We start from the raw sequence: 27,964 nt of genomic DNA on the forward strand, positions 1-27,964 counted from the left end.
CTGAGGCTGCCTGAGAAGCCTCAAGCACTTTGGTCCTTACAGTCAACAAAAAATCCTGGTCTGGAGGACCAGAAGCAGCCCAGCCACATCTGATCATGGCTATAAATGGGAGCCTGGAATAAGGAGCAAGCCCTGCCGGCAGGAACAGTGAGCTGATCACATCAGCTCTCACAGGGAGATCCAATATGATGCGGTGTGGGGCAGGGTGTGTGTGCAGGAAAAGCACAGTTTCTGGGCCTCACCTTCATCCCCATCTTCTTGTTTATCCTTGTCCTCAGGGCTGGTCCTAGAAGAGGGGCCATGCCCCCCAAACCATCTGCCGAGCCAGTCAGCAGTCCTCGGCCTATAAGTCAGAGGCATGTATCTGGCCACTGATCAGACTCACTGTTCTCACTACCACAGGAAGGTGTCCAGCTTGGCCTGGGAGGGAGGGAGCACTGTCCTGGCCCCCAGTCTCTGCTTAGCCCTGGCCTTGGGCTTGGGTTTAACGGGCAGTGGGCGGATCATAGTCGTGTCAGTCTGAAGGAAATGTCAAGGAAGAGGCCTAAAGAGGAGATTGGAATGGAATGCAGGGCAGGAAAGGCTCAGACTTGGCGGTGGGCAGCCCTGCTATACTGAGTAAGGTCTGGCTCTGCACACCTGGGGCTGCAGCCACCGGTGGGCTGGGGTCTGGGGGTACAGGTGAGGGATGATGTGGGCGCCACAGCTCAGCTCAGCCCAATGCTACAGAACAAGGATACAGGCTGGATGAACTTTGTCCGGCCTCCAAGTCCATCGAAGCCGGTCCTTACCTAAAGCAGAATGAAGAGGTGAGTGGGCCAGGCTAATGGGCTAGGGGGCTGGCCACCCAGCCCCACCCCCAAGGAGGCTGGCACTTGCCACTTGTAGGAAACCACACTCACTGCATCTGTGCTGCGACAGGGCTCTGCCCTGGTCCTCTTGGTCTGTTTCTGGCCCAGGACAGCATTCCGAATGAAGACAGGGAAGGCATCAGCCAGCTCCTCATCAGGCTCTCCCAGACAGCGCTGGCCACCCAGCAAGAGCTGGGACTCCTGCAGAGGAGACCCCAGAGCCAGGCTTGATAAGCCGGATGGCAGCAAACGAGGAGGGTAGGAGGTGTGTTGGAACAGGATCAGGATCTCTGATGCCTCACCAGGAGGCAGGAAGGACAGTGAGTAGGGTTCCCAGGGTGGCTCCAAAGTGCTTCAGTCCTCCAGGGGAGATAGGGCTCTGGCAAGACCCTGACCTCTCGGAAGACCAGATTCATACTCAGTCCGGGCCAGAGTTGGAGGGTGACTGCCTGAGTTTCTGGGAAGCCTTACCTGCTTGGGGCCTTTGGGCATCTTCTTGAGAATGTCCCGAACGGGAGAACTGCAAGAGCGAAACATGAAGACAACAGGCAGGTGAGCAAGACATAAGGGGCAGGTGAGGGACTTCCCTGGTGGCACAGTGGTTAAGCATCCGCCTGCCAATGCAGGGGACATGGGTTCGAGCCCTGGTGCGGAAAGATCCCACATGCCGCGGAGGAACTAAGCCCGTGAGCCACAACTACTGAGCCTGTGCTCTAGAGCCCGTGCGCCACAACTACTGAGCCTGTGCTCTAGAGCCCGTGCGCCACAACTACTGAGCCTGTGCTCTAGAGTCCGTGAGCCACAACTACTGAGCCTGTGCTATAGAGCCCGTGAGCCACAACCACTGAGGCCCACATGCCTAGAGCCCGTGCTCTGCAACGAGAGAAGCCACCGCAAGGAGAAGCCTGCGCACCGCAACGAAGAGCAGCCCCCACTCGCCGCAATTAGAGAAAGCCTGCAGGCAACAACGAAGACCCAATGCAGCCAAAAATAAATAAATAAAATAAATAAATTTATTAAAAAAACAAACAGAAAAAGAATCCGCCTCCCAGTGCAGGGGACACAGGTTTGAGCCCTGGTCCGGAAGATCCCACATGCCACAGAGCAGCTAAGCCCGTGCGCCACAACTACTGAGCCTGTGCTCTAGAGCCCACGAGCCACAACTACTGAGCCCACATGCCACAGCTACTGAAGCCCGCACGCCTAGAGCCCGTGCTCCACAAGAGAAGCCACTGCAAGGAGAAGCCCGCGCACCACAAGGAAGAGTAGCCCCTGCTCGCCACAACTAGAGAAAGACCCCCGTGCAGCAAAGATGCAACGTAGCCATAAATAAACAAACAAACAAACAAATAAATATATTTAAAAAAGGGGGGGGCAGGTGAACCAGGCTCAGCACATTCCCCTTGGGGAGCCACTGCGTGGCATGGCTGCATGCTGGGCAAGGCACCTCAGTAATCCCCACCCCAAGAGCAGGTCTATGAACAGCTGGAGAGCCACAGCCACCAGAGTGGTGGAGGCAGGGGAGGTTGGGCCATATTCCAATCTTGTGGCTTCCACTCAGGGACAAACCAATTCCATTGGAATGCTCACCATTGGAATGATGGGCTCTCAGTCACCTCACCGCATCCTGGGCTGTATGTGGGGCTGGAGAGCCCAACAAATTCACTACCCACAGAAGGAAGGCCACTTATGCCCTGAAAATGAGCTCAGGCCTAGCCCCATCTGCCCAGAGAGGGGCCACCACCTCCAGAGGACCCTCAGTAAGTTAGAGAGCCTGTAAAGTACTCTCAGAACACAGGGTTAGGCCATCTCCCTAGATAAATCTGTGCAGGCAGGGTCTGGGGCAGAACAGATCATGGCCCCAGGCCCTGGTCTGCCACTCCTAGTTCCAAAGCTGGACACAGTGTTTCCATCCAACTCCTGGGGACCCTAGCAGCTGGATACTCTCTTCTCATATCTTCCCAGAAGGGTGGGAGAATGGTGACCTAAGGCTGACCCTGTGGATTCTCAAAGCCATAAGGACAGGGGCAGGATCAGGGCCTGTAGATACTGAACCCCTCTGTTCCTGCCCCCATAGCCTGTGGTGATGCCACATGATGACCATGGGAAGAATCTCCTCTTGCTCCACTTGCAAGTCTGGTTCTGGGGAGGCTGGGCTCCCTCACCCCCGTCACAGGCACTGAAGATGGTAGAAATGTCTCTAAAAGGTGTGGTAGCCTACAGGCCCCAGGTGCCCACTTTCAACCTTTATAGCTAAAGAGGCAACAAGAGGAAGCCAGAGTATCGAGCAGGCACTGATAGGCCCCCTGACTGCAGCCCACATGCTCTAGGTGTGTTTCTCACTGCTACCAGGCCTGGCCCTATACAGCACTGGTGCCTCTGCCCCTGAGGCTGGGGAGGGGTGGATAATCCAGCTGGCTTTCCCTTTTGTCCTCTCCCTGGGCCTCCTCTACCTCCACTGCCTAAGATCTCAATTTCTTTCTCTCATGTCCAAAGTCTTTGACTGAGAAAAAACTTGCTCAGCCCCTGACTCCCTTACCTGAGCAGCGTACACCTACGTGGATGTACAGGAGTAGCTCTTGTCTCCATGATGAACTACAGTGGCCTGCCTGGCCAAGGAGACAGCCTCCCCACTCCCAGTCCCACTGCACCACTAGTGCAGGTCCCACCCATCCCACTGCAGCTCCTCACAGCTTTTCATGTCTGCCCCTGTGGGCTACCTCCTTAAGTGGTAGGGCTCTGGGCTCCATGGTCTGATATGGTCCTGCCTCAAGCATGAGCCTGTGGGGCACACAATGGAAGAGGAAGTTCAGAGTCCCTGACTTAAGACTCCAGCGAGCCCATTCAAGGTACTGGGAGCACCCTGCCTCCCAACAGCATCAGCCCAGACCTGCCCCTACTGGGACCCCCGTGTTCTCTTTAATTCACATCCCCAACTTTGCTTGAAGGGTGATTGTGAAGATTAATGAGACAAGCAAGAGAAGGGCTTTGTACAGATTGAGTACTCAGGAGAGGGCAGAAAGGTAGCTGGAACCAAAGCCATGGCCATGGCCAAGCCCAGGTGACCCTCACTGCCCTGTCAGCCACTCACAGCTATTAGGGCAGGACCTGCAGAGATCTCTTAGCCATCCTCCCTCCAGGCTGTGGAAGGGCCAGGGACTACCACTTACTGTGCCTTCTCTGGGAAGAGCCTCTTGGCATGGCCATGCTGGGCGCTGGAGGGCTGGGCTGGGGGAGTATCCACATTAAAGGTGACATTGAGGTCAATATCATCGCCAAAGGCTGGCTGGCGAAGCTTCAGGTTCAGCATCTCCACAGGAGCTGGGCTATAGGCAGAGATGGCCTGGTTAATCAAGACCACAGTGGCAGCCCAGAAGGACAACAGCCCCTCAAGCATCAGAGATGGCTCAGCTCCAGGGGCCTGGAGCCCACACCTGGTTTAGAGCCATCCTGCAAGGAAGCCCAGATCTCTACAGAAAAAACCACTTGGCTTAGTCCTTCACACAGTGGAAGTCTGGAAGACATGGAAGGAAGCAAGCAAAAATCCACACAAAACCCAAATGTACAATTAAAAGCCCTTTTGTTCACGTAGCCTCATTTCTCAGAATGCAGTGCAAGGATCCTGTCAGAGAGGTGACCACAGACTGAAGTAGAGGGATGTCCCTTCCAGTGCTACTTATTATGACAAATGGCACAGTATTAGAAACTGTCAAAATGACTCCCCTAGGGGGCTGGTACTTTCATAGCTTGAATATGATATACACATTAAAGTAGTGTTTCTAGAGAGTAAACTTAATAACATGTGAAAGTGCTCATATGTTAAATTTAAAAAGCAATACAAAATTCTATAGTCAACAAAAGAAAAACCAGAAAAATTAGACTTCACAAAAATTTTAAATTTTGCTCATCAAAAGATACTATCAATAGAGTAAAAGGGCAATCCACAGAATGGGAGAAAATATTTGCAAATCATATATCTGTTAACGGATTAAAATCCAGAATATATAGAGAACTTCTAAAACCCAACAACAAAAAAGCAAATAACCCAATCGAAAATGGGCAAAGGACTTGAACAGACATTTCTCCTAAGATGATTATTTATAAATGGCCAATAAAGGGGAGTTCCCTGATGGCCTAATGTTTAGGATTCTGGGCTTTCACTGCTGTGGCCCGGGTTTAATCCCTGGTCTGGGAACTGAGATCCCCACAAGCCGCAGCACGGCCAAAAGAAACCACCCTCCCTCAAACAAATGGCCAATGAAGACATGAAAAGACCCCCAATACCACTAATCGTAAGGGAAATGCAAATCAAAACTACAATGAGGGCTTCCCTGGTGGCGCAGTGGTTGAGAGTCTGCCTGCCAATGCAGGGGACACGGGTTCGAGCCCTGGTCTGGGAGGATCCCACATGCCGCGGAGCAACTAGGCCCGTGAGCCACAAGTACTAAGCCTGTGCGTTTGGAGCCTGTGCTCCGCAACAAGAGAGGCCGCGACAGTGAGAGGCCCGCGCACCGCGATGAAGAGTGGCCCCCACTCGCCGCAACTAGAGAAAACCCACACACAGAAACGAAGACCCAACACAGCCAAAAATAAATAAATAAATAAATAAAGTGTAAAAAACAAAAAAAAACAAAAAAAAACTACAATGAGACACCCCTCACACTCATTAGGATGGCTACTATAAAAAAAAAAACAGAAAATAACAACTGTTGGTGAGGATGTTCTAAAATGGGAACCCTGTGCACTGTTGGTGGGAATGTAAAGTGATTAAATCACTGTGGAAAACAGAAAGACAGTTCCTCAAACAATTAAAACTAGAATTATCAAGTGATATAGCCATTCCATTTCTGGGTTTATGTGCAAAAGAACTGGAAGCAGGATCTCAAAGAGATATTTGTATATCCGTGTTCACAGTAGCATTATCCACAATAGTCAAAAGGTGGAAGCAACCCAAGAGTCCATCTACAAAGGAATGCATGAGCAAAATGTGGTATATACATACAATGGAATATTATTCAGCTTTAAAAAGGAAATTCTGCAATATGCTACAACATGAATGAACCCTGAGGACATTATGCCAACTGAAAGAAGCCAGTCACAAAAAGACTGTATGATTCTACTTCATGAGGTATTTGGAGTAGTCAAGACCATAGAGACAGAAAGGAGAATGGTGGTTGCCAGGGGCTGAGGGGGAGGGGGAGGAAATGGGGAGTTACTGTTTAATGAGTATAGAATTTAAGTTTTACAAGACAAAAATTCGGGGGACGGATGTTGGTGATGGTTGCACAACCTTATGAACATCTTTAATACCACTGAACTGTACACTTAAAAATGTTGGTAAGGGACTTCCCCAGTGGTCCAGGGGTAAAGAATCCGCCTTCCAATGCAGGGGACGTGGGTTCGATCCCTGGTCGGGGAATTAAGATCCCACATGCTGCGGGGCAACTAAGCCCATGTGCCACAACTACTGAGCCTGCGCGCCTCAACTAGAGAGAGAAAACCCGCACGCCACAACTAGAGAGAAGCCCGCGCGCCACAGTGAAAGATTCCGCATGCTGCAAAGAAGATCCTGCGTGCCGCAACTAAACCGGATGCAGCCAAAAAAAAAAAAAAAGTTGGTAAATTTTATGTTATGTATATTTTACTACAATAAAATTGGGGGAAAAGAAACAAAGAAAACTCTATGTATAGTACAATCACAAGACTTGTGCACACACATCCCCTATTCTACCACATACAGAAAAAGGACTTGAAGGGAATATACCACTGGTCAATGGTGACTACCTCTGGGATAAGTCCATATTTTCCAAATTCTCAACAATGAATGTGTTTTTACTTTTTTTTAATGGGGGAGGGGTATAATTCTATTAGAAAATTTAAGCCAACAGGATTTTTTCTAGCCCATCCAGACCTGGTGGGGCTCCCCAGCTCCTGTGATCAGAGAACTCCGGGGAGTGGCAGGGGAAGCCCCAAGAACACTCTTTCCCTCAGGAGCCTTTCAGAGCTGCCCACAGCCCTACTCTTACTACTCAGGGACAGAGGGATGAGCTGTGCCGTATTAGTCTCTGGCCAGGAGCCAGATGGGGTGTGCAGATCAGAGGAAAGGGAACTACCTGCACTGACTTGGGTAGGTAAGCAATCTGGGAAGCTTGGACTCTCTCGTTCCCTGGCCAGACCCCTGGAAGCTCTACCCTTTCCTTGCCTGTAGGTGGAAGCAAAGGCTGCATAGACCCACCTCAGACCAACTCCATGCGTTGCTTTGCTTCCCCCTCTGGGAACCACAGCATAAAGCAGTAGTCAGGACCACTCATGCCAATCTTCTTTTTTTTTAATAATTTTATTTATTTATTTTTATTTTTGGCTGCATGGGGTCTTCGTCGCTGCTCGCGGGCTTTCTTTAGTTGTGGTGAGCAGAGGCAACTCTTCATTGCCGTGCTCGGGCTTCTCACTGCGGTGGCTTCTCTTGTGGAGCACGGGCTCTAGGCGCGTGGGCTTCAGTAGTTGTGGCTCAGGGGCTCTAGAGCATAGGCTCAGTAGTTGTGGCACGCGAGCTTTAGTAGTGTGGCTCGCAGGCTCTAGAGCGCAGGCTCAGTAGTTGTGGCGCACGGGCTTAGCTGCTCCACGGCGTGTGGGATCTTCCTGGACCAGGGCTTGAACCCGTGTCCCCTGCATTGGCAGGAGGATTCTTAACCACTGCGCCACCAGGGAAGCCCCATGCCAATCTTCTGTAAGATCTGTTACTCTGCCACTATTTACCAACCTCAGCAAGTCCAGGTCCAGGTTAGGAGAGGTGCACTCAGGAGGCAGGCAAGGTCTGGCTACGAGAGCCATTTTGCCCTCCAGGTGGCTCAGGACTACTGAGCCTGCGTGCCTCAACTAGAGAGAGAAAACCCGCACGCCACAACTAGAGAGAAGCCCGCGCGCCACAGTGAAAGATTCCGCATGCCGCAAAGAAGATCCTGCTGCCATTGCCTCAGACCTTGCCCAGTAGTGTTCATGGCATGTGCCCAGCCTTGGCTCAAGCCAAGCCAGTCTTTTTCACTCACACCTCCTGGCCATCCCCAACACTAAATTCAAGACTCAGGAGGTTCTCTCAGTGCCTCCCTCACTCCCCCACACCATCTGGCTCATATGAACACATTTCTTGTTCCCTCAGACACTTCCTGGTAAATCCTTCTTCTTTTATAAGCTCGAACCCTGTTTTTCTTCTTGCCAATGGTCTTTCTTTCCTTCCCACCTTCTATCTGTCTGACAAGGTGGAAGAGTCTAGAGCTCAGTGGCCACATACACCCCCCAACTGGTTGAGGGCCTGGCTTTAGGTCCTCCTGGGTGATACCATCATCTTTGGGATACTCACCCATGGCCAACATACAGGGCTTCATGCCAGAGGACTCAGGAATTGGGGCAAGACACCCCTCTTTCCAAAACTCAACCAAGGCCCTGGGCAGACCTATTACCTGTGTGGCACGGGAGTTAGTGTGTCCTCCATGAACTCATGGCAACCGGCAGGCCTACCCTAAGCAAAGGCCTCCCCAAATCCTTTCAGCTTGGAGGTCAGGGGCTCTTGGGGTCCATGAGAGAGGTCTTCCAAACACCTCCTCTGTGGTTGGGGGTGACAGCTACCTCCTGAGGCCTCCCTAAAATGACGGAGTGAAGGATAATCCTACTGCAACAAATGGAATGGGCAGCCATCATCAGTACCCATAGATTTCCACAAAAATCTGGGAGAGAGCATGGCCAGGGGATAGGAGACTTATACAATAGCCAGAACCCACCAGGAGACGGCTACGGACGCAAGGGAGGAGCGGGGAAGACCTGGATTTACAGATGCATTAAACAAGCCTGAAAATGGGGGTACTGATGGAAGGTGCGAGCTTGGTGCCACCCCTCCCTACATCAGGGAGTAAGCACCAGGAAGTGAGCCTGCTACCTGGGGCCAAGAATGAAAAGGGCCTTTCCTAAAGTCACCTGCAAACCATCCACGGGATCTTAGGGCAGCCAGTACTGGACCTGACAGCAAATCCCTCTGCACCTAGGTTCAGATAAGACTCAGCATGATACCAGATGACTGCACATTCCCCCAATCCCTGCCCATAAAGGGTTCCCAGGACACCTTTCTGTTACTCCTCCTCAGAGGGCCACAGGCAGCCAAGGACCCCCAAGCATGAGAGGGAAGTCCAAGAGAAAGGCCATGATGTGCAAACACTGGCCCTGACAGAAATGAAAATGCTAGACCATAAAACAAGGGATAGCATATTTTGCCAAGGATGCATTCAGTGAGCAAGAAAGAATGTGTGCAAATTTAAAATGCGATTGCTGATTCAGCCTTAAAAAGGAAGGAAATTGGAACTTCCCTGGTGGCGCAGTGGATAAGACTCCAAGCTCCCAATGCAGGGGGCCCAGGTTCGATCCCTGATCTGGGAACTAGAGCCCACATGCATGCCGCAACTAAGAGTTTGCATGCCACAACGATGGAGCTCACCTGCCGCAACTAAGGAGCCCACGTGCCACAACTAAGGAGCCCGCAAGCTGCAACTAAGGGGCCTGCCTGTTGCAACTAAGACCCGGCGCAATCAACCAACCAACCAAACAAATAAATAAAAAGAAAGTAAGCAAAAGCAGGAATGGAAAGTCCCTGGGCACCTAGAGGAAGCCTCTGTGCTTGTGCTCCCCCTTACTGTGGATGCCAGACACAGATGACAAGTGCATGGAAACACCAAGGCCCATGGAATAGAAAGTGAAGGGAGCACGATGGGGAGCTTGCAGACAGGATCCTTGAGTGATATCCTAAAAAAAAGGATTTTTACTTTCTGCCTTGACCCAGGTTGGGTTCTAAAGGTCTATCTACATGAGATGGTCACTGAGACTAACAGCTCCCTGAGGGTGGGTACTATACCTGCCAAGCTCCTGACAGAGCCTTCATGTTACCTGGGGCTTCCAAGGTGGCTGGGCCGATGGGCTCTGAGGGTAGAGTAGGTAGGAGGGACCAGAAACAGAGCTTAGTTTGTCAAAATCAGCCACAGGCTGGACGTCACAGAGTCATGTGCCCATCACACTCCCACAGCCCTCAGACCTAAACTGGGGCAGGCAGGCAGCCCTGGCTCTGTAAAGAGACACTGGAAGGGGCTTCCCTGGTGGCACAGTGGTTAAGAATCCGCCTGCCAATGCAGGGGACACGGGTTCGAGCCCTGGTCCAGGAAGATCCCACATGCCACAGAGCAACTAAGCCCGTGCACCACAACTACTGAGCCCACGCGCCACAACTACTGAAGCCAGCGCGCCTAGAGTCTGTGATCCACAACAAGAGAAGCCACCGCAATAAGAAGCCAGCGCACCACAACGAGGAGTAGCCCCCGCTCACCACAACTAGAGAGAGCCCGCGTGCAGCAACGAAGACCCAGTGCAGCCAAAAATAAATAAATAAAATAAATAAATTAAAAAAAAAAAAAGAAACACTGGAGGACCTGAGGTATGAAAGGAAAGAGAAAGATTGAGGAATGAAAGGTAGGAGAATGAGAGGAAACTGGCTTGCATGCATTCACTGCCCCCCTCAGACGCTGACCGGGTACTATGGTGTGGGGGAAGGAGCGTGTGTGTGAGGAAGCTGATGGTGGGGACACAGATTAGGAGGCGGCTCCTGGTCTACTCGGAGGCGGCTCCCAGTCTACTCACAGCCTGTGTGTGTACACAGGGGGTAGACCAGGCTCCAGAAAGCCTCTAGAGCACCTCTGTGGACCCTAGCACCTGACAGCATCTGAATAAGAAGTGCTACCTATGCAGAGGACAGTGAGCTTATTTCTGCTGAGGAGACTAGGGAAGGCTCCGCAGGGCAGCTGACACTTCAGTGTGGAGAAGAGCAGAAGCACAGGAGGGCACAGGAGCAGGAAGGCAAGGGGTGTTCTGCTGCATTGGGCAGTGTGATTTGGCTGAAGCCCGAATATCCATCGCAGCCCACACGGCCAGCTCCATGAGGGCCTGAGGCCAGTGCCAAGGGTCCTGGGAGATGCTTGGCAAGGGAGTGGCATGATGCCCTGGGGCTGCTATACAGGACAGGGGGGAGGAGTGGGGCAATGGGTCACAAGCCTCACACGGAGGTGGGAGCAAGGAAAAGGGTCAGGAAGGCACCACAGAAGTTAGATGGGCAGGCTCTAGCAACTGAGCGGATGTGGGGAAGAGGGAGCATAATGATTTTCCAACGTTGAAACGTGGCTCAAAGGGACTTCCCTGATGGTCTAGTGGGTAAGATGCCACACTCCCAATGCAGGGGGCCCGGGTTCGATCCCTGGTCGGGGAACTAGATCCCACAGGCATGCCACAACTAAGAAGTCCACACACTGCAACTAACAGCCCGCATGCCGCAACTAAGAAGACTGCATGCCACAACTAAAGATCCCGCACGCTGCAACTAAGACCCTGCGCAGCCTAAATAAATAGTTAAATTAAAAAAAAAAGAAAAGTAGCTCAAATAAAAGTGCCTGGGGGGCTCCCCTGGTGGCACAGTGGTTAAGAATCCACCTGCCAATGTAGGGGACACGGGTTCGAGCCCTGGTCCGGGAAGATCCCACATGCCGCGGAGCAACTAAGCCCATGTGCCACAACTACTGAGCCTGCGCTCTAGAGCCCGTGAGCCATAACTACTGAGCCTGCGCACCATAACTACTGAAGCCCACGTGCCTAGAGACCATGCTCTGCAACAATAGAAGCCACCTCAATGAGAAGCCCATGCACCGCAACGAAGACCCAACGCAGCCAAAAAAAAAAAGTGGCTGGGGACTACGCTGGTGGTCCAGTGGTTAAGGATCCATGCTACCAATGCAGGGAGAATGGGTTCGATCCCTGATTGGGGAACTAAGATCCTGCATGCCGTGTGGCTCGGGGAAAAAAAAAAAATGTGGCTGGGCTGCTGGGTTGTGTTTTCTATCTGGACCATCAGGAGGGCTGCTAGGCAGGAGATTGCCCTGAGGACCCTCTCAGCCCACTGGCTTCTGTGGAACACTCGGGAGGAGGATACCCATCCCTTTGCCTCTTGGCTCCCTCTGCTGGCAGCTTTAATGTGCATATTCTTGGAACCAGAAGAGAGTTACAGTATTTCCGTGGGTGGTTTCGTGGTTGTTTCAGAACCTGGGGCAGACGGATACATTCGGTGAGCCATTCCATAAACAGGAAGCCCTGAGCTGGTGCTCCTGCCCTTTCTCTGACCAGCCCTAGGTCCTTTCTGGCCTCCCCTGGCCTCTCCTTGTCAGATCCCAGAATCTACCTCAAAGCTGCTTTTCAGCTAAATCTTGGCTATCTCCCAGGGCAGGGGCGCACAGCCTTCAGGCCTACATGGGCCACCCACTCCCACAAAGCCAGGAGGAGTGAGGACACCCTTACCAGGGAGCTCCTCCAGCCTGTAGCCCTTGCACCACCCCAGAGGGTCAACAAACCTCTCTAAAACCAGGCGGTTGACAGTCTCACTGTCCACTGGTGGCAGGTTCAGGGTTTCCTGCAGCATCGTTAGCTTTTTTCTCAGGCTCTTGGGGAAGGAAAGAGAAGAGTGTGAAAGAGACGCTGAGGCACCAAGTCCAGAGGGACTGCCAAGGACTGAGCACCACACACGAAAGGCAAGCCCACTGGGAACAGAACAAGGCCCGAAACCCAAATATCAGGCTCAGGAGGCCAGGACCACCCGACCTCAGAACCCCTCTCTGGTGGAGCCCCTACTCTGGTGGTCTCAAGGGTGTAGGCACAGGACAGACTGTGAGGAAGACCCAGGTGTTCTCTGTCCTCTGCTGAGGAGGCCCCGGCTCCAGACCAAGGGCCAAGGCACATGTCCTGACCCACCCTGACCCAGGAGGGTGCAGGGATCCCAGAGCCACCACCACTGACTGGTGCAAGGTTTTGCAGACAGAACTAGCCAGCCCTGTTCTTGGAGGGCACATAAGCCACCCCTCGTTCCCGCCTGGCCAGAGATGTCCCTCACTGCGATTTCCTTGTCAGCACTCTGTAAGTCCTTCTGGGCCGACCTCAGCTCCAACTTGGCCTGGTCCAGTTCATAGTAGACTGTCTGCAACTACAAGAAAGTGTAAGGAGAAAAGGATGAACCAAGGGGTGGCCATGTGCCCTGCCCGCACCTGCTGCTACACCAGCTCGTGGTAGCCCGGGGCCCAGAAGAGCTGGGAACATGGAAGGGAGACCCTAGCTCCATGGGGCTGGACCTTAGTCCGGCAATGTCCATCTGGAGCTGCCCAGGAGCAAGGGCTACTTCCTACACCCTTGCCCATGGATGCACCATGCCCAGAAATAAAAACTGCTGTGCTGACTGAACAAGGTTCCAAGATGCCTTCTACTGGGTCTCCCCTGGTGGCCTAGTGGTTAGGATTCCAGGCTTTCACTGCCGTGGCCCAGGTTCAATCTCTGGCTGGGGAACTGAGATCCCACAAGCCAAGTGGCGTGGCCAAAAAACAAACACAAACAAAATAAAACAAAACAAAAAATACCCCAAAACAAGAGGCCTCCTACTCTGGGCCTGGAACAAAAAACAGGCCCTTGAAGCTGTCACATTTGGGACCTGTGTGCTCCAGCCAGCTGAGAGGTACCCAGAAGAGCAGAGGGGAACAGAAGTGTGCAGAGGCTGGGGGGATACCTGCCTGATCTGCCACCCTAACTGGACAAGCCATGTAGCCAGAGTCAATGCCCAGTAAGGATCAGAAACCAGCCTCTGTGAGTCATCCAACAGCCCCATGGCCTTGCTTAGGAGACACGCATGAGCATGACAAAAGGACAGCCACCTCTCCCCTCACTGTCAGCTCCCCACTGAATTACCTTGTTTCTGGAAGAAAACAAGTCCTTCTTCAGTTTGTCGGCTAGCTCCCCTGAGGCCTTCCGCGCCTCTTTTAGATTCTCGTACTCTCTACAAAGGGGCCATGGAAAGACATGTCAGCACCAGACACCTGCTGGTCAGACTGAGCCATAGCACCAACCAAACACAAAGCCTAGTCCAAGCCCTCAGCCCTTCTCATTCCTACTCTGACACCTGAGCCCAGAGGGGACCAGGTAGTGCTGTGGAGGGTCCGGCACCCAATGCAAGGAGAGCTGGTGAGTCTCTGTTCCCTGCCTGCCTGCAGGCACTGGCGATTTGAGAGGGTGTGCAGGAAGCCCCGTCCCCACTACGAGGCCCCCTACACCACCTGACCCCTACATGAGGCATCTGGGATCCTCCATGCCTGTCAGCCAAGTGGTCCCTTTTCTCCCACCTCACACCCATTGTAGTGAACATCTGAGCTGAGTTTCTGATGCAAGCCAGGCAGGGTCAGTAACAGTGCTGATGGGAAACAGGCTCCAGATATCATGATGGGGCTCATGGCTCAGAAAGCTGTGCCAATGTCTTTAGAAATAACACTTATAATTCACACTCAATTCTCTCAATAATCCTGTGAGGCAAGTTATTATTATCTCCATTCAGGAAGCTGAGGATCAGAGAGGTTAAGAAATTGGGCTCCTGGCCACATGGTGAAAGGGGTGAGGGTTCAAACTGAGGCAGCATGGCTCCAGAGCCTGCCCCTTAACTCCACCTGCTGTGCTTCACAAGAGATGGGCAACAGACGGAGAGGCATGGCTGGGGTGCCATGGCTTAGCTCCTGGGCTTGGATAGAGGGGCCAGAGTACACACTTCTTGAGGGACACGCAGTACACAGCCAACTGCTCCACCGCTGACTGTCCCACACCCATGTCTCGGATCATCTCCTCCACCTCGGGCCGCTGACTCTGGAGTAGGAGCTCAATCCTGAAAAACACCCAGCCCATGGCATTTAAAATCTGGAGGCTGATGGGTAGATACACAGTGCAGCTCTGCTTCCCTTTGCTGCCGTTGCTATAGTGACAGACTGAGCTGCTAGGATGCTTCAGCAGGCAGGTCTGCCCAAAGAAAGGCCCCACAGCAGAGCTAAGCACAGCTGCAGCGATGCTGCTGAGGAAGAAGGGGTGTTGACAGAGAGCCTCAGGTCAGGGATCCCCAGAGAGAGGTTCTTAGAACAAAAGCCCTGCCAGGTCATTTGGCCACAGGCAACGGGGACAGGGAGGAGTGTGGCAAGAGCCCCCATGGAAAGTAGAGGAGCCCATAGAGGCTGAGTAAGACCTGTGCCCATACTCAGCTGGCCTGAGCCCCCCATGGCCTATGGAGAGTTGAGCTACAGAGGTGAGCCAGCCCCTGCTGCAGTCCTGAGAGCTGTGCCCCAGAGGGCCCTAGGTGCAAGGGCACAGGGCAGGCCCCAGATCCAAGCTCACCGCTCCATGGTCTTCATCTTGTTCCGGAGCCGGCGGGCCTCCTCCCGTGCTTGTTTGGTCTCATCCTGCTGCTGTTCCAAGTACTTCATCTGCTTCTGAAGAGCAAACGTACCACTACATATCTGTTGCTTGGAGGCTCCCAGGGGCCAAGGCTAAAGTCATCGGGAGAACACTACCCTAGAACTGTATGCTTTTGAAAATGCTGATAAGCATATGCTCCAACCCCCAGGAGGTAAGACTCCTGGGCCCCACTCTGGCTTGTGCTTTTTCTGCTAAGAGGCCCTAGGCCAGCTGCTTCCTCACCTCCCTGCTTGCTTCCTCCTGAGATATGTCTTACCATAGGCACAGCCCACTCCCAGGATCTATAGGCCTGCTGGGGGCTGCCAGGGTCCTGTGGCCTGCTGTGCAGGAAGCTGAAGAAGCCTGGAGCACAAATCCAGGCTGCACTATCCACCATCTAGACCTATGGACAGTTGCTGGGGTAGGAGAGCTGAGCCAGAGGCAGCTGGCCAGGCTGCCCTCAGTACCTGGCCACTTCATCTCTGACCTGGGACTGCCAGAAGACTCCTGCTCTGCAGCCAGGTGCTGGTTCACTCCTTCCTTCCCACTGGCCAGGCCACGTGATCCAGGCCAGCCACGAAGCAGAGACAGAAACAATGAACACCCTGGGGCCCTATCTGTTCAAAGGATGGCTCCCTTTCCCTTTCAAATGGCATCAGCAAGGACTGCTTCTTCCTACGAGGCCAGAATATCAATTATGGATTCAAGTCAATCACCTCATGCCCCTTGGAGAGCAAGAGGCTCACCAACCCAGGCTGATACAAAATTCATTTGGGTCTAGAGCCACTTGCTCTGCAGGCTTTGATCTGCCTGGTCAGCTCAGCACAGCCAACTTCAAAGGCCCCCAGCTCCTCCCTGGGATGCTGTTTGATCTGGCTCCAGAGAGCAGCCCAGCCAAGGACTAGAGTGCTAATGGAAGGTTCTTCAGGCTGGCTTTGTCAGTGGAGTACAAACCACTTTTGGAAACACGGCCCAGCCTCACTGAGGTCTTGGCTGAGCAGCCCCTCCATGAAGCACTGGGCAGGCCTCACCTCTCGAAACTACCTAGTACAAAATCCATAAGTGCAGGCAATACGATCCTTTTCTCATGGGCTGGATGGGTACAGCAATGGGAGGCCTGGGGAAGATGGGATTTGCCTCCATTTTACAATTGCACAAACCAAGGTATTGACCAAGGCAGAACCAAAAGACAAGCCCAGAGTCATGAGTCCAGGACTAAAACTATATCTCACCACCAATCTGTGTCCACAAGGCTTGGGGACCCACCTTGAGGGTGGAGCACAGCATCTCAGCCTTGTCTAAGGCCTTCTGCAGGGATTCAACAGTGGCGTTGCGTTCTTCCAGCGTGTCCCGCAGAGTGTCAATGATGAGCTGGCTGTCTCGTTTTTCCTTCTCTGGAGTAAGGGTGGGGGATGGAGGGAGAGGAGAGGCCCGTCCACACCACAGTATGAGAACCTGGGCCCTTGGGCTCCAGCATACCACCCCAGAGCCAGGTGAGGAACAAGTCTCAGGCCAGAAAGTTGGGTGGTCTGCTTCTCTCTCTGGCAGACACCAAACCAGGGACGCCCAGCCAGAGTCTCTTCCTTCAGGGGATGAGACCCTCTTTCTGATGCTTGGAACTACTTGAGTAAAGATTTCACTGCTCCGTGCTCCTGTGGGTCTAGTTAATTCATCATCCCAGAACTCAAACAGGTTCCTGCCAAATTTGGCAGTGGAACCCTCACCTACAAATACTTTGCCCTATCAGATAGCCCCCTCCCAGCCCAGCTCCTAGGCAAGCAGCCTCAGACAAAGAGAAGAGGCTCACCTGATCTAGGTGGACACCTTCGGTCACCTCCCTTTTCTTTCCTTTTCTGCCAATCACAAGAGCTGATAGGACTCTTGAACATATGAAGCAGGGAGAGCCCCTGGCTCTGCTGGAAGGTTGGAGGCCTTCCTTCCAGGGCCTCTCCCTCCACTACCCAAGTCAGGGGCTTCCCAGGGCCCCTTGGGAACTCACCTTTCTGGGAAAGCAGGGCTCTGGTATTATCCAGTTCATTCTGCAAGGCAATACCCACAATAAGCAGCAAGAAGGCATCAGAGCTGGCCTCCACTCAGCCTCCCATAAGGCTTGTGGGGAGCCCCAGGAGGGGACAAGGAGGCCTACGGGCCCAGGGAAGCATGAACCCTGAGCACCTCAAGGCCAAGCTAAGTCAACAATGGAGAGAGAAACCTTGCTTTATCTCTGTGTGCCTTTTTAAAAAGTAGGTAAAATGGATGAAAATAATCTCATGTACAAGACCCTAGGACAGGAAAAGAGGCATAACAGGGGCAAAAGAAGTGGAGCTGCGCCTGTGCAGTCAGTCTCATGGCAGAGGCTTCCATCGCTTCCTTGGGCCTGTGCTGGCCTTGACCCTCTATGGCATTAGCTGCACTCACTGGGGACACAGAATTGTGATGTCCAAGCACCTTGGGCCACCACTGCTTCCCTCCACCCTGGGTCCTGCCTGCTTCATGGTCTGCCCCTCTCCAAGCTCTAAGCTGGCTCTGTGCACCATGAGTCTTCCAGCCCCAGAATCCAACAGGTAGGTGAACCAGGACAACTTTGCACCCCTGGATGAAACCTCACCTGTGCTAGGCTCTAACCAGACTGTTGTGAGGGTCAAATGAGCCTCTCAAAGTGCATGCATATGTTCCAAAGCCACTGCCACAGAACCACTGAGAGGCTGGAGCAGAACTGAGCCCAGCTCCCATTCAGGAGTCCCATGTACTCAACACCCCTGTGGGCAAGAGACATGCCTACTCCATAAGCAGGAAAACCAGGCTCGGCAGACCTGAAAGGCTTGGCCTAGGGTCCATGGTGGTAGCTAGATGCAATCCAGAAAAATCCTCCTCCAGATTACCCTTCCCAGGTCAACGCAAGACTCAGAATATCGGGCTTCCCGGGTGGCGCAGTGGCTAAGAATCTGCCTGTCAATGCAGGGGACACAGGTTCGAGCCCTGGTCCGGGATGATTCCACATGCTGTGGAGCAACTAAGCCCGTGCGCCACAACTACTGAGCCTGTGCTCTAGAACCGGCAAGCCACGACTACTGAGCCTGCGCTCTAGAGCCCGCGAGCCACAACTACTGATGCCCATGCGCCTAGAGCCTGTGCTCCGCAACAAGAGAAGCCACCGCAATGAGAAGCCCGTGCACCACAACGAAGAGTAGCCCCCGCTGAATGCAACTAGAGAAAAGCCCTCATGCAGCAACAAAGACCCAACGCAGCCAAAAATAAAAAATAAATAAAATAAAATAAGTTAAAAAAAAGACTCAGAATATCACATGTGACCAATACTAAGGCCTAGCCCCAGTGCGTGGATAAGTCCCTGTTGTCAAACTCTCTACCCAGGACTCTGGGGCAGGAGCTGTTGGTGGCTGAGCTGGTCAAATAGGCTGGACATCTGGGGTGGAAGCGGTGGGTAGAGAAGGGCACACATGGGCTGCCTGAGAATGGCTGCCAGCCCAAAGCTACCACTAGTCCCCTGGCTCCTTCCACACCCAAGCAGGGTGCCTTCCAAGCCCTTGCTCCAAACTACTCAAGATTTTGCCTCCCTGTCTCCTAGATCTGGCTCAGAAGGCCAGAAAGAAATGAAGCTGCCTTTGTTGCCTTTATCACAGGGAGGACACGGCTTAAAACTGGGAGCAGTTGGGGCTTCCCTGGTGGCACAGTGGTTGAGAGTCTGCCTGCTAATGCAGGGCACACGGGTTCGAGCCCTGGTCTGGGAAGATCCCACATGCCGCGGAGCAACTAGGCCCGTGAGCCACAATTACTGAGCCTGCGCATCTGGAGCCTGTGCTCTGCAACAAGAGAGGCCGCGATAGTGAGAGGCCCGCGCACCGCGATGAAGAGTGGCCCCCGCTTGCCACAACTAGAGAAGGCCCTTGCACAGAAACGAAGACCCAACACAGCCATAAAATAATAAAATAAAATAATTAAAAAAAAAAAAAAAAAACTGGGAGCAGTTACCATGACGATGAACATGTTAGCTTTAAGCATAAAAGTTCCATGTTCTTGAAGCAGTGAGGTTCCAAGGACATCACAGCACCCTGCGACCAGGGCCAAATGAATCCTGATCTGACAGATGCCCAGCAAATTAACCCTCAGAGTCCAGGTTCACTTGCGAACCCCAATCCCACTTCCTTGAGAGGTTTCTGCCAATCCAATCCCTTTGTGCACAAAGAAAGCTAAACCTTACACTTGGAGGGGAAGCAGTATAAGTGTAGGAGGGAATCCACCCATCCTCCCCTGCAGTGTGGGTTTCTATCCTGGCTGCATATCTTGATACCAGGGGCTCTGCCCTCCATTCCTGCTCTGAGAAAGACTCAGGCACCTGGATATATACCAAGTTCCCCAGGCAGTTTTGAAGCACAGGCAGGTCTGTGAACAGTAGGTTCACACATATTCCCTGGCTGAGGACTGAAAAGATGGTTGTAGACCCTTTGCGAGGTGAGGGAACTTCAGGAGAGGCACTCTGAACTATGGTCAGAATTGCTCTGAAATCCCCAGGGGAGGGCTCACAGTCAAGTGGCTCCCTTCCTCCCTAACAGCGTATTTCTCCAATGACTGTAGCATCATCACTTGTCCTCTGCTCTCTCAGCCTCTGCCTTGAAATCTCTACCAAGTCTTCCCTCCAGAACTCCATCTCCATACTCGAGGTACTCTCCCTGGGTAGGAGCAGAAAGTGAACTCTCAGACGGCTTGGGGTTCAGTAGGATGAGATAAATTCTGGGTACCTTTAAGAATTCTGCATCTAAGACACTCTCCTCCTCCTGGGCAAGGTCAAAGAAGAGCTTATTGATAATGGTTCTTTTGCCGACCTGAATGAAAGAACAAGATACAGTATGACTGCACAGCTGGGTCACGGGCAAGGAGGACAAGGGTGTACATTCAGCCAAGCCCATCTCAGGCCTAACCTTCCACAGCACATCCCTTGGAGTGAGAGGACCTCTGTAACCCTGTAGGTGGCCCAAGCTGGTGCCACTAGCTTGGTGGTTACTGAAGTCATGTCACTGCAGCCCCATGTGGTAACTGCTCAAAAGAAACCCCAACTCTAGGTGCTGGGCATTGCAGGGGAAAGGCTGGGAAGGAGACCAAATCTATCCAGGTGAAGATTGGCCCAGGCAATGAGTCCATCCGCCTGCTATCTTTGGGCACAAGCAGGCCTCCCGAGCCACTCAAAAGCACAAGTGAGGCTCAACCAGCCTCAAACCATGAGGGTCCAAATAGGTCAAAGACATTGCTTAGCTTCAGAGATCTTTCCTCATTCCTGCTCCCCGGCAAGGAGCTGTCTTTAGCTGAGGTGTTTTCATCCTACCACCCTCACCTGGATTCGGCACTGCGGGCAGGTCCGACTTGGTGCTGTCTCGAACCACTGAATTAGGCTGGAATGAGAAACAGAAAAACAGACTTGTGAGCCATGGCTTGGAGGGAGACATACAGGCCAGGTAGCCACCCCGACCAGAACAGCGCCTGTCCTGCTCCTCCTCGACCCAATGCCTGCCTACCCAGGAGGGCAGCACCACAGGCCATGACGGTATATCCCACAAGGCCTGACTGGTACAAGCACTCCAACCAACTGGCCCTTTTTTGGGCCCTGTTGGCTTGGATTTCCCTACCCCTGAGCTGCAATTTTGTCAACTTTCTAGGCTTGGAGCGGGGCGTGGGGGGGCAACAGTCAAAGCCAGACTCCCTCAGAGATGGGGATTGTAATAATACCCTCATGTAAGCTGGGGCTCCAAAGGGGTACACTTTCAAAGTAAGGATAAACTAGAGGTAAAAGCAAGTAGCAGTAAAAGCAAAACACAGCCCAGCTATGCACCATCTGCTTTAAACTTTAATTAAAATAGTCTCCTGCTAGGGAATTCCCTGGCAGTCCAGTGTTTAGGACTCCGTGCTTTTGCCAAGGGCCCGGGTTCAATCCCTGGTGGGGAAACTAAGATCCCATAAGCTGTGCAGCGTAGTCAAAAAAAAACAAAAACAAAAACAAAACGTAGTCTCCTACTGGTAAACAATCCCATCCCCAGAGACCAGGGAGAAACAGAGTCCTTTCAGGAAGATGATACCATAATCCTAGGCCTCAATTTTTTTTCTATAAATAATTTTTCAAATACGTATAATACAAAGCTAACAATGCACAATGGAATACTACACAGCAATGAGAACGAATGAGTCTACAACTAAGAACAAATTATGGATGAATTACATAAATATAACATTGAGGAAGAGAAGCCAGATACAAAAAAAGGTATATTGTCTATAACTGCATTTACGTAAAGTAAAAAAGTAGGCAAAACTCATCTATGTTGCTGGAAGTCAAGACAGTGGCTATCCTTATGTGTGGGGGAAAGGCGGGCAGGTGGGAGTAACTGAAAGAGTGCACCGACCTGGGTCCTTGGACTCTTTAATCAATAGAAACTGATAAGAGGCTAGAAGAGAAATTCAGGCAAGGCTTTACTGGGACTTGTGCTGCACCTGAGGGAGCAAAAACAAGCAACAGGTGCCCTTGCTTGCTCACTGTAGGGCAGGGAGGGAGCTGGTTCCTTAAATGGGGTGAGTGTAGGGGGCGGGTCGGCAGATTGAGCCACAGGGGTGGCTTAGGTAGTCTGCCCACCGCTTTGGTGGTGCTGTGTGCAGGGGTCATGCACAGTACCCTGCTTTTGCTCCAGGCACTTCAGAAGCGACAGCTGGGTTTTGGCCTTTTTGTATTTTTTTGTTTGTAATTTGCCCCAGCTGCTGCCCACATGTAGTTATTTTTAGTCCCCTATAGTTTCTCTGTATTCTGTTGCTTGAGGAGACGTTTGTCTAGGTACAAGTGCAAGCACTCTGGCAGTGTCCCAGGTCCCAGCCTGTCTCAGGAGGAGGTTCCTGGAGTGCTGATGTCTAGTTTCTTGTTCTGAATTCTGGTTGCGAGGGCGTGTTCAGTTTGTGAAAATTCTGCAAGCTACACACTTATTATATTTGTACTTTTAAAGGTTTTATTTATTTATTTATTTATTTATTTAATTTATTTATTTTTGGCTGTGTTGGGTCTTTGTTGCTGTGTGGGGCTTTCTCTAGTTGTGGTGAGCGGGGGCTACTCTTTGTCACGGTGCGTGGGCTTCTCATTGCGGTGGCTCCTCCTGTTGCAGAGCACGGGCTCTAGACGCCCGGGCTTCAGGAGTTGTGGCTCGCGGGCTCTGGAGCGCAGGCTCAGTAGTTGTGGCACACGGGCTTAGCTGCTCCGTGACACGTGGGATCTTCCCGGACCAGGGCTCGAACCCGTGTCCCCTGCATTGGCAGGAGGATTCTTAACCACTGCGCCACCAGGGAAGCCCCTATATTTGTACTTTTATGTAACATTTCTTTTTTTAAAAAATATTTATTTATTTATTTATTTATGGCTGCATTGGGTGTTTGTTGCGGCACATGGGCTTTCTCTAGTTGCAGCGAGCGGGGGCTACTCTTTGTTGCAGTGTGCGGGCTTCTCATTGTGGTGGCTTCTCTTGTTGCGGAGCATGGGCTCTAGATGTGCATGGGCTTCAGTAGTTGTGGCTCGTGGGCTCCAGAGTGCAGTTTCAGTAGTTGTGGTGCACAGGCTTAGTTGCTCCGGCACGGCACGTGGGATCTTCCCCGACCAGGGATGGAACCCATGTCCCCTGCATTGGCAGGCAGATTCTTAACCACTGCACCACCAGGGAAGTTCCTGTAATGTATCTCAGTAAATTATTTTTAAGTAAACAGTTATACAAGGAAAAAAGCACTACATAGTGCAAACCAGAACATATCCACAAAGACTTAAGATATTCGGATTTTCACAGACCATAATAAACACATTATGCTGAATAAATAAAAATTAAGATTGAAAATATCAGCAGAGGGCTTCCCTGGTGGTGCAGTGGATAAGAATCTGCCTGCCAATGCAGGGGACACGGGTTCGATCCCTGGTCCAGGAAGATCCCACATGCCGTGAAGCAACTAAGCTCGTGCACCACAACTACTGAGCCTGCGCTCTAGAGCCCGCGAGCCACAACTACTGAAGCCCGTGAGCCTAGAACCAGTGCTCCACAACAAGAGAAGCCACTGCAATGAGAAGCCCACGCACCGCAACAAAGAGTAGCCCCCGCTCGCCACAACTAGAGAAAGCCCACACGCATCAACGAAGACCCAGCGCAGCCATAAATAAATAAATAATTTTTAAAAATTAAAGAAAAAAAGAAAGAAAATATCAGCAGAGAATTCGAAAATAAAAGGTGACATATCAGAATTTAATAAGGACCAAACAGAAATTCTAAAACTGAAAAAATGGCCAAAATTAAGAATTCAATGGATGAGTTTAATAGCAGTTTAGACACAGTTGAAGAACTGGTATATTGAAAGATAGGTCAGAGGAAACACCGAGAATTAGAACGATGGAAGATACATGAGAAATGATAAGAGATATAAAAGATACTGTGAGAAGGTCTAGCATACATATAACTAGGAATTCCAGAAAGAAAGTGTTAGGTAGAATAATGTCCTCCCCTCAAGAAATGTACATCCTAATTTCTGAAACCTGTGAATATGTTACCTTATATGACAAGAGTAATTTTGCAGATGTGATTAAGTTAAGGAGATGGGGGAGATTATCCAGGTGTGTCCCATGTAATCACAAGGGTCTCTGTAAGTGATTACTGGAGTCATAGAGAGAGTTGAAGATGTAACACTGCTGACTTTGAAGATGGAGAAATGGGCCATGAGCCAAAGAAGGCACAGCCCCACTTCCATCTTGATTTTAACCAAGCAAGACCCATTTTGGACTTCTGACCTCCAGAATTATAAAATAGTAAATCTGTGTTTTCTTAAGCCACTAAGTTAGTTGTAATTTGTTATAGCAGAAAAGAAAAACTTACATAGAAAGAAAAGAGATAATGGAATAGAGGCAATACATGAAGAGATAATGGCTGATAATTTCCCAGAACTGATTAAAGAAATTGTTCCACAAGTTAAAGAAACCTATGAATCTCAAGCAGAATAAAAATAGTAACAAAAAGAGAATTGAGGTAACTATATTATTGTCAGACAAAATAGACTTTAAGTCAAAAAAGTTTACAAGAGACAAAGAAAGACTTTACATATTGATAAAAGGTTCAATCCAACAAGACATAACAATTATAAACATATATGCACCTAACAAAATATATATGAAATATATACATGTTAGAAAATTGTACAGAATTGAAGGGAGAAACAAAAAGTTCTCCAATAAAAGTTGGAGGTGTTGGGACTTCCCTGGTGGCTCAACGGTTAAGAATCTGCCTTCCAGTGCAGGGGACAAGGGTTCAATCCCTGGTCCGGGACGATCCCACATGCTGCGGAGCAACTAAGCCCATGTGCCACAACTACTGAGCCCGCACTCTAGAGCCCACGAGCCACAACTACTGAAGCCCGTGCACCGCACCGCAAAGAAGAGTAGCCCCCCGCTCGCCACAACTAGAGAAAGCCCGAACGCAGCAACGAAGACCCAGTGCAGCCAAAAAAATAAATAAAATTTAAAAAAAATTATTTTAAAATTTGGAGATGTCAGTACCCCACAATTTCAATAATGGATAAAACAATCATACAGATGATCAATATGGAAATAGAGGACTTGAACAACTCTTTAAACCAAATAGACCTAACAGACATATACTCCCCCCAACAATAGCAGAACACACATTTTTCTCAAGTGCACGTGGAACATTCTCTAGGAAGGTCATATGTTGGGCCACAAAACAAGTCTTAAATTTTAAAAGGCTGAAATCACACGAAGTATCTTTTCTGATCAAAATAGAATGAAACTAAAAATCAATAACAGAAGAAAAATGGAAAATTCACAAATGTGTGGAAATATAACAACACACTCTTAGACAACCAATGGGTCAAAGAAGAAATCACAAGGGAAATTAGAAAATACCATGAGATTAATGAAAATGAAAACATACCAAAACTGTGTAATACAGCAAAAGCAGTGCTAAGAGGAAATCTGATAGCTTTAAACACACACAACGAAAGAGAAAACACCCATTAGGATGGCTATTATGGAAAAAAAAAAAACAGAAAATAAGTTTTGGCAAGGATGGGGAGAAACTGCAACCCTTGTGCATTGTTGGTGGGGATGTAAAATGGTGCAGCTGATGTGGAAAACAGTAAGGCAGCTTCCCAAAAAATTAAATATAGAATTACCGTATGATCCAGCTATTCCATCTCTGGGATAACCCAAAAGAAATGAAAGCAGGAACGTGAACAGATACTTGTACACCAATGTTCATAGTAACATTACTCACAGTAGCTGAAACATGGAAACAACCCAATGTCTATTAACAGATAAAGGGATAAACAAAATGAGGTATTTTCATACAATGAATACTACTTAGTCATAAAAATGAAATTCTGAAACATGCTACAACATGGATGAACCTTGAAAACGTTACGCTTAGTGAAATAAGCCAGACTCAAAAGAACCAAATGTGCGATTCCACTTATATGAGGTAGCTAGAATAGAAAAATTCAAGGACACAGAAAGTAAAATAGAGGTTTCCATGGGCTGTGGGAAGGGAAGAATGGAAAGTTATTGTTTAATGGATACAGTGCTCTGTTTGGAATGATGGAAATGTTTTGGAAATAGATAGTGGTGATGGTTACACAACGTTGTGAATGTACTTAATGCCACTGAATTGTACACTTAAAAATGGTTAAAATGCAAGGCATCTTTGAGCTCACTGAGTAAACAAAACACCCTTCTGATAAATTTTAAAATTTTATGAAGAAGTTATCATTGAAATTAGATGGTGGCCGACATGTCCAAGGAATATTGCAGGAATTTGATCCCTTTATGAATCTTGGGATAGGTGAATGTGTGGAGATGGCAACTACTGGGCAACAGAACAATACTGAAATGGTGGTAATATGAGGAAATAGTAGCATGTTAGAAGTTTTGGAACAAGTATAAACAATGCCTGTGTTCACCAGAGAAATCAATTGTTTCCACGTGTCCCCTTTCCAAAGGGCCTGTTTTACTATCATATAAAAATCAGGTTGTTCCTAAGCTGAAAAAAAAAAAAGAAAAAAAAATCAGGTTGTGTACATTTTCATATTGAACTTTTTTGTTAAGTAAACTTTTGCAAAAGTTTAAAAAAGGTTAAAATGTTAAATGTTATCTTATATATTTTTACTACAATAAAATAGTGTATAGTAAAAAAAAGGAAAATGAAAAAATGGTTAATTTTATGTTACACATATTTCACCACAATTAAAAAAGGAGCTCGGAATCAGCCTGTTCACAGCTGCTAGAGGAATTGCCCCACTAGCTGCACACTCAACAGAACGGCTTGATTAGAAAGCACCTCCTTACCCTTCGATGTTAACTTGGGTTTGCTGGGGTCAGTGAATACACTGAAGTGTCTGACCAACGAGATGACTCTGGACAGAATCATTCCAAACCATCAAGCAAACCACAAGAAATCGGGTAGCCAGTAGTCTACTAGGTCTCGAAGAAACAAAAGACCTCGCTAATGTGGTGAAAGTTCATTTCTGCCCGGGCTAATAATTTTGAAATCACATCTCTTTGCAAGTACATCAAAGAAACCCCTACTCTGTCTTCATTAAACCAACCCTGTACCCCCGACCTCAGCTCAGCTGTCACCTCCTCCGGGAAGCCTGCCATAACCCGCCTCTGCCCAGGTCAGGAACTCTCGTGGGACTCCGTCTAATGCCGTCCTCATCACCAGTCTGGGCTCCGGGGTCGGGTCGCCCGGAGGCCCGACACCCCACAGTCCTGTAGCCGTACGGGGGCGAGTGCCCAGCTCCAACAGAGCAGTCACTCACCACTGCAAGTGGAAGGTGTGGCCGCAGTGAATGGCGGCCACGTCGCGGGAGTGATCGAAGAAGTCAGAGCAAATGGTACACAGAGCACGGATAGGCATGATGACTGGTCTCAAGTGGCCAAGGTAGCCAAGGAAAACGCGACGGGTTCAAATTCGTGGCCGTGCCTCCGCGTCTCAGCTTGCTTCAAATTTGGCTCCACAGCGCAACTTCCGGGAGCGGATCGGAAGTGGCAACAAGGAACGTGAAGGCGTGGACCGAAAGTTGGGTCCGGATTGGACGAACCCTCAGGGGCGGGGCTTAACGGCCCAGCGGCCGTAAAGAATCCTGGGGCGGAGCGCGGGCCTGAAATTGTCAGCGGTATTTCTCAGGCGGCTCGCGGGAAGACCGCCGGTACCGCGGGAGCGCAGCGTTGGATTGGCACGGAGAGCAGCTGCGCCGCCGGCCGGGCCCCTTTCTGGGGCAAGACTGGGAGTTATGGTCCCAAGCCAGAGCTGGTGCCAGGTGCGCTGGGCACGGGCTTCTCAGCCTTGTTCTCTCGGCGCAGCCTCCTCTGCACTTCGGGGGAGTCGAGAAGACCGCGGCCGTAGGGGAATGGGACGACGGTCCCGATGGAGAGCGGGTCCCCTGGGCTCTGGACAGTGCTCGACCATATGGTGGAAGCCCATAGTTCCCAGACCAAAAGAACGCTCCACCCTCTCAGCCTTCCGCTCTGAGTGGTCCTAGAAAGATGGACACAGGTCCAGACACCTCAAGCTCACCCTGGCTCTATACAAGCAAAGCTTGATGATCCCTAAGTTTAGAGGCGGCAGGGCCAGTATCCTGACTTTAGCTCCTAGCTCTCAGGAGGATCAAGTTTTGCCTCGGGACTGCAGTAGGGTTGGAATTTTGGAGGCCCAGATGCTTCATAGATGAGTGACTAACAAACCTTTTTCTTATTCCCACAT

The 27,964-nt window shown here is 50.5% G+C and overlaps 1 protein-coding gene and 1 pseudogene across 1 annotated transcript; one reads left to right on the forward strand and one right to left on the reverse strand.

Moving 5' to 3' along the window:
* TRAIP (TRAF interacting protein) lies at positions 1 to 27,203 on the reverse strand. Its single transcript, XM_059937633.1, has 15 exons — positions 27,021 to 27,203; positions 20,524 to 20,581; positions 19,934 to 20,017; positions 17,176 to 17,215; positions 16,443 to 16,570; positions 15,117 to 15,211; positions 14,503 to 14,616; positions 13,656 to 13,743; positions 12,814 to 12,903; positions 12,278 to 12,366; positions 4,022 to 4,177; positions 1,323 to 1,371; positions 903 to 1,052; positions 741 to 791; positions 1 to 519 (listed from the first exon to the last, which is right to left on the reverse strand). Exons 1-15 carry the CDS (start codon positions 27,116 to 27,118, stop codon positions 394 to 396), a joined length of 1,416 nt encoding a protein of 471 aa, XP_059793616.1. The 5' UTR covers positions 27,119 to 27,203; the 3' UTR covers positions 1 to 393.
* Positions 25,957 to 26,145, forward strand: LOC132374136 (small nuclear ribonucleoprotein G-like; annotated as a pseudogene).
* Positions 27,204 to 27,964: the final 761 nt, after the last annotated feature.

Source organism: Balaenoptera ricei, chromosome 11, assembly GCF_028023285.1.
Source record: "Balaenoptera ricei isolate mBalRic1 chromosome 11, mBalRic1.hap2, whole genome shotgun sequence".
NCBI classification, from domain to species: Eukaryota; Metazoa; Chordata; class Mammalia; order Artiodactyla; family Balaenopteridae; genus Balaenoptera; species Balaenoptera ricei.